This window comes from Chrysochloris asiatica, unplaced genomic scaffold (assembly GCF_000296735.1).
Source record: "Chrysochloris asiatica unplaced genomic scaffold, ChrAsi1.0 scaffold00048, whole genome shotgun sequence".
In the NCBI taxonomy this organism is placed as follows: domain Eukaryota; kingdom Metazoa; phylum Chordata; class Mammalia; order Afrosoricida; family Chrysochloridae; genus Chrysochloris; species Chrysochloris asiatica.
The window spans coordinates 1345926-1358074 of record NW_006408566.1 but is presented as its reverse complement, the minus strand read 5'-3'; the positions used below and the strand labels follow the sequence as shown (position 1 = coordinate 1358074).

Sequence of the window (12149 nt, the reverse complement as noted above, 5' to 3'; positions counted from 1 at the left end):
GACCCAACGGAATGTGGAAATCATTGGACAATCTCTTTGATATCTCAAGCGAGTAAAGTTTTGCTAAAGGTAATACAGAAATGGCTATAATCATACATTGACAGAGAACTAGCAGAGGTTCAAGCCGAATTCAGAAGAGGCCTGAATGAGAGATATCAGTGCTGGATCTTGGCTGAAAGCAGAGAATATCAGAAAGATGTTTACCTATACTTTATTGACTATGCAAAGGCTTTCGATTGTGTGGATCATCATAAGCTATGGACAACATTATGAAGTATGAGTATTCCAGAAGTGTTGAAGAGCAAAGATGTCAGCTTGAGGACTAACATGCGCCTGACCCAAGCCATGGTATTTTCAAAAACCTAATATGGATGAAAAAGCTGGACAGTGAATAAGGAAGACCATAGAAGAATTGATGCCTTTGAGTTATGGTATTGGAGGAGAATACCAAAAGTGCCATGGACTGCCAAAAGAACCAATAGATCTGTTTTGGAAGAAGTGCAGCCAGAGAGCTTCTTAGAGGCCAGGATAGCCAAACTCCGTCTCTCATACTTTGGACATATTGTCAGGAGGGAATAGTCGCTAGAGAATGATATCATGTTTGGTAAGATGGAGGGTCAGACAAAAAGAGGAAGACCCCCAATGAGATGGATTGGCCAGGTGGCAGCATCAATTGACTTAAGTGTGGCAACAGTAATGAGGTTGGCCCAGGACCAGACAATGTTTCTTCTGTTGTGCATAAAGTCGCTATGAGTCGATGCTGACTCGATGGCACCTAAAAATAACAACAACATGTTATGATACTATTCATCATGTTTCAATATTTAATATTATGACACTGATATTATTCCACAGCTATTCATAAGGTTTTCAGTGACTAATATTCAGAAGTAGTCTGTCTCTTCTTCTTCGGAGTCTATTTTAGTCTGGAAGTTCAGATGAAACCTGTCCTCCATGGATTACCCTACTGGTATTTAAAAAGTCAGTAGTATAGCTTCCAGCATCACAGCAACACATAAACCACCACTGTATGACAAACTGACTTCCTGATTGTAAATAAATTTTCATAAACAATTAAATCCATTTTTACTCTTTTATTTTCAAAGTATAACATTACTAGATCATCTTAGAAAAATGAAAAAGCAGGAAGTGATATCTTATATCCTCAAAGAGTTTAAAATTCATCCTAAGAGTAGAAAACACCTAATACATTTATAAAGTAGAATTGATGTAAGTATTCTACTACATTTGTGAACAGAGTCTTATAGGAGATATGAGGAAAAAGACTTTAATTTAAAATCTAAATATAAAGTAACAGCTCAATAAATTCTTGCTGAAGTAAATTTAAGTAAAAAATACAAATGTTATTAAATAAGAGAAACTATATGAAAGTACTCTAATGTCTGTATTTTTCAAGAACAAAAGTTTAGTACAAAATGTTAACACATTTTTGTTTATAGTTAGGCAGGAAAATTATCTTCTTAGTTTGTATGCTGGTTTTTTATACAATTTATTTTTGACAGTTCAGTTTTGCAATTTGAACATGTAAAATGTAATCAATCCCTTAAAGAATGTAACCAATCTCTTAAAGAAATATTCAGTATAATATGCCAGATCCTTACACAGCATAAACTTTGCCAAAGGATCATCAATAAAAAAATAGATTTTAGCTTTAAGAAACAGTACAGTGTGGTACCATTCAATGCATGCATACAGGGAATAGAAGAGTAGGTGAAGCGAGAGAGCTCAAGTTGTTCTTATAATTGTGAAATTAGTTTATTTTAAAGCCTTTTACTTATCAACAGTGACAATTTTAAAGTTAGTTATCAGGTCAATGGTTTTAATATTATTCTAATTTTAAACATGTCATATTAACCATCTTTTAGAAAATTTTAAATGATCCCTTCTTTTGAATGAGTGTACAGACCAAGTAACTCTTCCTTTTTTTTTAAGTAAAAGTAGTTATATTTGGATTCAAATCTCTTTAGCACCTATGCTTTATAAAAATTATCTTACTATCAAGATGTAAGTGCGGAGAACAATGATCTACCAAAGATTTTTCTTCTTTTAATCCTGTGTGGGAAAGTTCAGGTCTTTGAGGTGAGCACTCAAGGCTCTCTACCGCTTGTCTCCAACCAAAAGAGCACCTCCTGAGCTCAAATTATGGACCTTGTAATTCACAGTACAATGCCTAGCTGATAGAGCATTCCCAATATTTGTCATCGTAAAACAAAAATAAACCTAGAAACAACTGCAATATTCATTAGGAGGAGACAGTAAATAAACTAGTATAATTATACAATAAGGAGCTCTGGTAGCATAGTGGTTATGAATTGGGCTGCAAACCGCAAGGTCAGCTAGTTAGAAACTACCAGCTATTCTGTGGGAGATAGATGAGGCTTTCTGCTCCCGTAAAGATTTACAGCCTTGGAAACCCTGTACAGGGTTGCTATGAGTCTGAACCGACTCCACGGCACATAACAACAACAACATAATGCCTCAGGAGTAGGAGGAAAAACAGGCTAAGTGGCTAGTTGTTGTCACATGCCGTCAAGTCAGTTCTGACTCATATGACCCCTTATAGGCTTTATGAGGAGTGGCTGGTGGCTTTCAACTGCTGACCTTGTAGTTAGCAGTCCAGTGCTTACTTGAAGCCAAGGAAGAGAGAGCAGTCAATAAAGGCAACTGTTGGTAAGCAGTGTAAGATTTAAAATAAAATGAAGCTCGAGTAATTCCCACAGAATTCAGAGAAAAACATAGAATGAGGGATATCCTTGTTGATATCAGATGTATCTTGGCTGAAAACAAAGAATCCCAGAAAAATGTTTACCTGTACTTTATTGACTATACAAAGGATGCTAACAAATTGTAGATAACATTGTGAAGAAAGGGACTTCCAGAATACTTTATTGTGCCCATGCAGTCATTTCAAGAGAAGAAGGAGATAATGCATAGTTTAAAATTGAGAAAGGTGTGTGCCGAGATTATAGCTTTTGACAGTACTTATTCAATGTGTAGGCTGAGCAAGTAATCTGAGAAGCTTGACTATGTGAATAAAAACATGGTTTAGGATTGGAGGAAGACTCATTAATACCTGCCATAAACAGTTGACACAACCTTGCTTGTTGAGAGCAAAGATGATTTGAAGTACTTACTGATAAACATCAGCATAAAACAAAAATTCTCACATCTGGACCAATAAGAACATCATGACAAAAGATGAAAAACTTGTAATTTCAAGGATTTAATTTTATTTGAATCTGTTATCAACATCCATAGAGAAGCAAATGAGAAATCAGAAGTTGTATTGCATTCGGCATATCTTCTGCAAAAGACCTCTTTAAATCCATGGTATTTTCAGTAGCCTCATACACATGTAAAAGTTGGACAATGAATAAAGAAAACCATGTAAGAATTGATGCATTTAAGTTAAGGTGTGGGAGGAGACAATTAAAAGTACCATGGACTGCAAGAAGGACAAACAAATCTATGTTAGAAGAAGTACCACCAGAATGCATCTTAGAATCCAGGATGATCAGACTGTGTCTCTCACACTTCGGAAATATCATCAGGAAGGACCAGTCCCTGGAGAGGATTTCATGCTTGGTACAGTGAAGGGTAAGCAAAAAAGAGGAAGACCCCCAACAAAATGGATTGGTACAGTGTCAGCAGCAATGGGCTCAAGCACAGCAAAGATTGTAAGGTTGGAGCAGGATCGGGATATATTTTGTTCTGTTGTACATAAGGTCGCTATGAGTTGATACCAACTCAATACCCATTGTTGATGGACAACAAACAATGAAGTGTTAAAAAGCAAAGATATCACTGTCATTACAGTTGCCTCATAGACATGTGGAATATATAGTAAAGGGTAAGGAAGACTGAAAAATGATGACTTTGAATTATGATGTTGGCAAAGAATATTGAATATACCATAGATGGCCAGAAAAATGAACAAATCTGTGTTGGAAGAAGTCCATACAGCCAGTATGCTCCTTAGAAGTCAGGTGGCAAGTACTTGTCTCATGTACTTTGGATATGCTATCAGGAGGGCTCAGTAAGTGGAGAATGACATCATGGTTGGTAAAGAAGATGGTCAGGGAAAAAGAGGAAGACCCCTACTAACATGGATTGGCACAGAGGTTGCAGCAATGAGCTCAAAGATTGTAAAAAATTGTGAAGTCTATCATTCTGTTGTACATGAAGTCACTAAATCGGAACCAACTCCACAGCACCTAACAACTATAATGTAATTGGGACTTTAGAGATGGTGGATTTGGTGAGTGAAATTTTAATAATAGCTAGGATAGATGTTCAAAGGCAGTAGGTTGAAGAGTAGTAAAAAGCAGTGAGCATTAAGTAATTTTGGCAGTAAATACAATGAAACATATAGGTTATAACTGGAAGGGAAAGAAAGTTTGAAGATTATAAGTATTTTATAGAATAACATTGTCTGGATTAAAAACATAGAGAGAAGTATTTTTAAATATTAAAGTAGAATTATAATTATACTATAGTTCAATATAAATTTATGAAAAAGTCTTTGCAAAAATCCATGAGTTAAATCTTTTGACAAAAATTTTAAATATTTTAAATAATTGTTTCTATGTATTTTGCAAAAAGTTCTCTGAATTGAGTTTTTCTTAAATTTTAAATGCCTCTTAACAGACGTTGTTAGAGTCGTGGTGTGGCTCTGTGGGTTAATGCACTGGACTGGAAAGTCATTTGAACCACAAAGTCGGTGGTTCAAGCTCATCAGCGGATTCTCAGAAATCCTATACAGGGTCGCTATGGGTTGGAACCAACTCAATGGCACTTACCAATAACAACAATAGACTTTGTTGTTGTTGATAAGTGCCATTGTTGAGTAGATTCTGACTCACAGAGACCCTGTATAGGGTTTCCGAAGAGCAGCTGGTGGGTGTGAAATGCTGCCCTTGTGGTTTTCAGTCCACTGCTGAACCCACAGTGCCACACCAGGAGTCTCTTATAGCCTTCTTGTTGTTATTAATGTCCTTGAGTCGACCTTAACTCATAGTGACCCCGTATAGAGTTTTTGAAGATTGGCTGGTGGATTTGAACCTCAACCTTGAGGTTAAACTGACCTTGTGTCAAGCGCTAATGCTACAGCACCACACCAGGGCTTCTGTATTATTATTATTATATCTATGCCCTGGTTAATTTTTAATCAATATGAATAGGAGGAATTTGAATCATAATGTCTAGATTCTGTTGTGGTTGCTTTAAAGAAAATATCAGCTAATGGGACAAAATACTCCTTCTCTTTTTGTATTGGTCAGCTTTAGTTATCACTGCAACAAACTGTAGATCTGTTAAGTGAAGTTGTTGTTAAGTGCCATCTAGTCATTTCCGAGGAGTGGCTGATGAGTTTGAACTGCCAACCTTGCGTTCAAACCAACTTTGTGGTCAAGTGCTTATACTGCAGCATTGTTGTTGTTGTTAAGTGCTGTGGAGTCAGTTCTGGCCTGTAGCGACCTTTATAGGGTTTCCGTGGAGCAGCTGGTGAGCTTGAACAACTGACCCTGTGGTTCAAACTGACCTTGCAGCCCAGCATATTAACCCACATCACCACACCAGAACGCTATACTATGACACATTAGATAGATATTCATGTCTATGTATATGAATATTCTATTGAGAAAGAATGTTAATTTTAGAATTACAAAACATAGCGTACAAGTTAAAGTTTCCATAAAACGTGTCTCAGCCGGTGTGCATAAATTTAGGAGAGCAGTAAGAAATGATGCCTCTGACTCTGGCAGGGATATAAATCTCAGCTCTGAGTGCAATGTAGAGGTGAGTGAATGCCATTTATTTTAATAACAGGCAGAATTTTCAAGCTGTAACAACATGCTCAATAAATTCTCCCATTACTGTAATACCAAAGGAGAGTTGGAAAATGTATTACACTTCTATTTTTTCTCCTTAGAGATTTATATTTTCATTCTGTTTCTATAGTAACATTGATGCAGTGACTAAACCTTTACCTCCTTTCTAGACTCCCTGATGGCTTCACACAGCTTCTAAACCTGACCCAGCTCTACCTGAATGACGCCTTTCTGGAATTTCTTCCAGCCAATTTTGGAAGGTAAGAATAAGAAATTTAAATGACACAATTTTATTTGATCATAGTTAAGTACTTTACTGACACCATTTGGTAAGACTTTAAAAGTGAATGTTATGATTAAAGATACAAAACCCAAAAACAACCCATAGCAATCCTATAGGATAGACTAGAACTTCCTTGTATGGTTTCCAAGGCTGTAAATATTTATGGAAGCAAACTGCCATATCTTTCTTCTGTGGATTTGCTGGTGAGTTTATATTGCCCACCTTTTGGTTTTTAGCTAGCTTCTTTAACCACTCTGCCACCAGGGCCCCTTGGTCAAAGATAGACTTCATTATTATTCAGTAAACAGAGCTCAGTCAATTAAACCCTTTTGCAAAAAACAAGGTAAAATTAGATACTCATATTATACTAATAATCAACTGAAGTCTAGATGAACTGAAGAGTTAAATAAAAAACAATAAAAGAAAAATGATGTCATCACAATAACAGTGAAAAAAATTCTATATGAATTAAAAGATTAAGTACGAAATAATAAAATGATGTAGAAAAAAATACAGATGGATAATTAAGGCTTGTGTACTGGGAAAGACCTTAATGGGCTTCTATGCAAAGGAAAATATAAATAGAAAGATTTGATTACATAAGTATTTGAAACAAAAACAATAAAAAACAAAAAGCAAAGCAAAACACTAGCTGGGTAATATTTCCAATATTTGTGAAGAACAAATTATTGATATCTCTAATATATAAAATCTTCATAATAATGAATATGCAGACAAAGATCTCATAATAAAAAAGGATAAATGGCATGTACAAGCAATTCATGATAAAGCATGCAAACCGTCAGTGAGAAACTTAGTACATAAAATAAATTTATACTCACAAATAATAAAAATAATATAAATTAAAACCACAGTAAATGTGTTTTGCCTTTTAGTATATGGGCAAAAATTGTTTAGAGCAAACAAGGAAAGATATCATCTCACCTACGGCTGAGATTTAGAATATTATAACCAGGCCTTAAGCAAATTTATGTCATACTAGCTAGGACTATTGGACAAGTATATTTATTACAACGTGATTTGTAATGTGAAAAAAGTGGAAGTACACATCCATCTGTTTGACTGGTTACATGTATAATGATACATCCATATGACAATACTATGCAGCAATCTATAGCCTTGAATTAAATATTTTTTAAGAATATATATGATGCGTTGTTTAAGAGGATAGTGCATCAAAATAAATAAATTGTGTATAAGTATTAATGTGAATATACATGAGATAAAATACTGATTTCTTTGAAAGTAGAATAGCTAGTAATTTTTGTTTTCTTCTCATATATTCCATGTGTTCTTCATAGAACTGTATTTTTTCCTATAAAAGATATATCTCAAATTTTAGGACATTTTAAGTTCATTATCCATCACATTTTTCTAACTGATTACCTTTAAAATTACTTGAATAATAGAATGAGCATTACTCAACACCACTGTTGACAGAAGCTAATAAATGACATTGAAAATAGCTCACTGGAATAATGAAGACACTTAACATTCACCAACCTTCATTTATATACTGAGAGCAATATTGCTCAAACTCCTTTCTTTTGCAAATCATGACATCACAGCACCTATGAACACAGTAGACTTGGATAGTTTTTTTCTTTTGTTTTTTGAATTTACAAATTTTCAGAACTTACACTGACCTCTAAATGTAATGACATTTCACTAGTTGTTTACAGAAACTAACATGATCCTTCTGATACTGACACAAAAATCCAAACATGCTTTTGATTTATCACATTAAAAACTGTTTAATGATTACTCTAAGATTCACATGTTGTTGTTTTTTTGTTGTTCTGCCTCCCATTCTCCTTTAGTTCTAAAATGAAAACACAGATTCAGGCAAACATAAAACATAATACCCAAACCCAAAATATTTGGAATTAGAATTACGTTTTAGGTAAACAGCATGCCAAAATAATAATAAATAGTTTTACAATATTATAATATAAAAAGTTTTGTTTTTATTTTTTAAATCTTCAGCAAAGTAGTTAAGAAATGGTCTCTTTCAAACCCTATGATTCTGTGTTTATAAAGGCCAAAATAAGTAAGAAAATATCATGACATTAGTATAAGTGTTGAGAAGATTAAAGACTTATAAAAATGTTTAAGAAACCTCTTTTACTAGTAATACATTCACACTGAAGAACTGAATCCATTTATTTCATATAGAGATTATAATTATAAAATTCAAGTAAATCAGTAATTTGATAAAAGGAAAGACAAAGAGACCTAAGTGAATAGCTAAAACCAGTAAGTACAAGAGATAGTAGATGAAATAGTGCAAATAATAAAATTTGTGCCCAAACATTAAGAATTTAGAGGATCAAATTAATATTTGTTTTAAAATAGTTTAAACACAGTGGGTTACCATGAGTTGGAAGCCATGCAACTGCAGCTAACAACAAGTACATTTTAAAGTCCAGCTGAGTGCTCAACAAGTAGCTGAACATCTGGAGATTCTGAGGACAAAGTACCTCAGAACACTGGACTGGTGGTCTCTGCTTCTGAAAGGTCAGAGCCTTGAAAACTCTTTGAAGCAGTTTCACTTTGCATACATGGGGTTTGCCATAGTCGAAATCAAATCCACAGAAACAACAACACAGAGGAATTTCAACAGTGGGTCCCAAGCTGAAAATCTTAAAAAGTAATTAAGCAGTAAATGCATTACACATAACAAACGTTATGCAAGCAATAGAAACTGAACACCTTCACGTGATTTCCCTAACTCCACACCATAGAATAAGCTTGTTGTAGTCATTAGTACTGTGGAGTTGGTTCTGACTCATAGTGACCCTGTATAGGGTGTCTGAGGCTATACATCTTTATAGGAGCAGAAAGTTTCATCTTTCTTCCATGACATGTAATTTAGAGTTAATGAAATATTATATGTCGTAGCATATCTTCCATTTTGTATTAGGAGCTCTAGTGGCATAGTGGGTTAAGTGTTGGGATCCTAACTACAAGGTCAGCGGTTTGAACCCACCAGCCACACCTCACGAGAAAGACAAAGCAGTCTGTTCTGGTAAAGATTTATAGTAACAGCTAATGTTTGTTACAATTTTTGATGTGTCAGGCATTATTTTTTTATGTATGTTACATCATATAACGTTTAAGACCTTATAATTTGGTACGATTGCCGTGCACATTTTATATAGAGAAAACTGAAGTTAGAAAGGGTTACTCACCTTACCCAGTGTCACAAAGATAGCATGGAGAAGGGCCTGGATGTAACCCAGATCTGACTGCAGATCACAAACTCTGTACCACTGTGCTGTACTGTTTGCGTCACAAGTTCTTTCACAGTTTCTTGATGGAAAGTATTACCATGTTCCACTGAGCACAATAGATATTTAATAACTGTCTATTGAATGCATGAAATGAAACAATAATGAAAATTTTGCATAAAATAGGTGAAATTTAAAAGACTTGAAATCAGTATTATTCTTTAAAAGATTTTTTTTTAATTATTTTACTTTTTACCTTTTTGTGAATTGAATAAATGGTTACAGAACAAAGCAGCTTTCCATTCAGTAATTCATATACATTTTGTTTCATGTCACTGATTCATTATTTTAATGAAGTAATATTTTGTGTTTGTTGATGATGGGGTGACACTGTAGTATAAGCACTGGACTGCTAAGTTCAAGGTTGGTTGTTCAAACCCACCATCTGCTCCTCAGAAACCCTATGCAGTTGGAACTGATTCCAAGGCACTTAACAATTGTTGATGCAAAGGAGCCCTGGATAAGGCATTGTGGGATAAGCACTGGAATGCTAACCTCAAGGTCAGCAATTCAAACCCATCAGCTTACTCATCAAGAGGAAGATGAGGCTTTCTACTCCCATAAAGGTTTACAGCCTCAGAAATGCTATGCAGGGTCACTATGAGGTTTTTTTTTTTTTTTTAATGTTGATTCAAAAACTCATAACCATACTTACATACTCATAACCACTTTATATATTTCTTTAAAATCTGTAACCATAGAATATAATTGTTTGGGCACCGGTATTTAGATACTGATAGTGATCATTCATAATTCATTCTGCAGACTTGTCAAATTGAGGATTTTGGAGTTAAGAGAAAATCACTTGAAAACTCTACCAAAGTAAGTGACTGTGAATTTTCTGAATTATAAGTTTTGATGTTTTACTAGAAGGAAAAGTACTTATTCTCATTTATTTTGGCTATGCTTTGTATTTTGGTTGAGTTAAGTTTTCCTGCCAGGAAAGTATAGTATATTAAAAGAGATGCATATTAGCTAAGAATGTATCCATGTAGAACTATTGTATAGTTACAATAGTTGTATAGTTTCTACTCCTGGCTGAAGATGCATGCTAGGAAATTTTTACTGAAGCCTATGAAATTTCCATTTTTATTGTTCAAAAGAGACTGACCATTTAAAGGGGTTGCTTCAACCTTCAAATTAATCTGTTCATTGTGATATTTTTTCAGTATTTAGATCAAACCTATGCCCAAATTTTCAGAAAAAAAAATGAAGTTTTCATTTTTTAGAGATCTTTAAGTGGTGTTGCAAAAGTTATATTATACATTCCTTGAACTTCTCCTTTTATTGACCTACCTAAAATCTTGTTTATATAAAACTTGGGATATGTTTTAAATAAAAGTTAATTCATAAAATGTTATTCAATGTTAATTTAATAAGATGCGTTATTTTATCCTGCCTTGCATTACTGATGTGTAATACTAACATTTTCTGTTACACATAGATACTTATTTTCTTGAAAGTCAAAAGTTATTTAAGATATGGGGTGGTTTTTTCACTCAAATAGATAAATGCAGTTTGTCTACAAAGTACAATTATTAAAATATTGAAAGTGCTATGTTGCTATTGTTATCCTTCAGCAGTATTCAGAAAACTGTCAACTATGCTGGTTATTTTTTCAAATATATCTGTGAAACCTAGAGATCATTCTTTTGCTGAACCAAAACTAAATTTAATTATGAACTTTTAAAATTATTTTCCTATGCAAGCTATGAAGTTTGTTTGTTTTGTTTTATTTCACTTTTAATGAATATATCCAAAAATTCCTTCAAATACATTTTGTGCATAATTTTATATATGAAAATTTATCAATGCACTATAATACTTTTCAAACTTTGTATGGGTTGTATTTGAATATATTCATTAGAGAGCAAAAAGATTTATTCATGTTTAGTTCAAGAAAAATACTGAGTGTATAGAGGTGAATCATTTCCCCTGTGTTCTCAAATAATGGCTCTGCTGTCAAAAATAAAACTGAACCTGATATAGATTTAGAATATGAAATTTATGTAGAGATAGCTGCATAATATTTTATAGAGAAGTAATAATAGTCATAATTTATGCATCGTTTTGAAGCTGTGACATAGTAGTAAATAGAATTTAATTAGTAAATTAATATGTACAAGCCATGTTTAACATAAAAAATATTGTAAAGATGCATACACATTATTTGGCTATTGATGAGGCTTTCTGCTCCCATAAAGATTTACTGCCTCGGAAACCCTGTACAGGGTCCCTATGAGTTGGAACTGACTCCAAAGCACATTACAACAACAACAACCTATATATCTGTTATAGCTTTTATATTTTAGGAAATACTGACAAAATTAACTTCAATACAGAATGTTCATTTTACAATTCCTGTGTGGTGCTATAAAATAAGCACTGGACTACTAACCACAAGGTTGTTCGTTCAAACCCATCAGCCGCTTCTTGGAAACCCTATACAGGGTCGCTATTAGCCAGAACTGACTCAATGATACTTGACAACAACAGCAACAACATACAAATTCTAAAGAAGGACAAACATAAAATATGAAGAGCTGGGTTTTAGTTTTGGTGTTTATAGAATAGAATTGCAAAAAGAACTTCTCTTAAATGTTTTCATTCTCTTAATACATTGTTGTTGTTGTCAGGTGCCATCGAGTCGGAACCGACTCATAGCGACCCCATGCACAGCAGAACGAAACACTGCCCGATCCTGGG

The 12149-nt window shown here is 33.9% G+C and overlaps 1 protein-coding gene across 1 annotated transcript in view; it reads left to right on the top strand.

Moving 5' to 3' along the window:
- The window catches only part of LRRC7 (leucine rich repeat containing 7), a 688741-nt gene that overhangs the window by 298187 nt on the left and 378405 nt on the right, over positions 1-12149 (top strand). Inside the window, exons 5-6 of the mRNA XM_006862417.1 lie at positions 6020-6109; positions 10209-10265. Of these exons, the coding sequence (XP_006862479.1) occupies positions 6020-6109; positions 10209-10265 (147 nt within the window). The remainder of the gene's footprint in view (positions 1-6019; positions 6110-10208; positions 10266-12149) is intronic.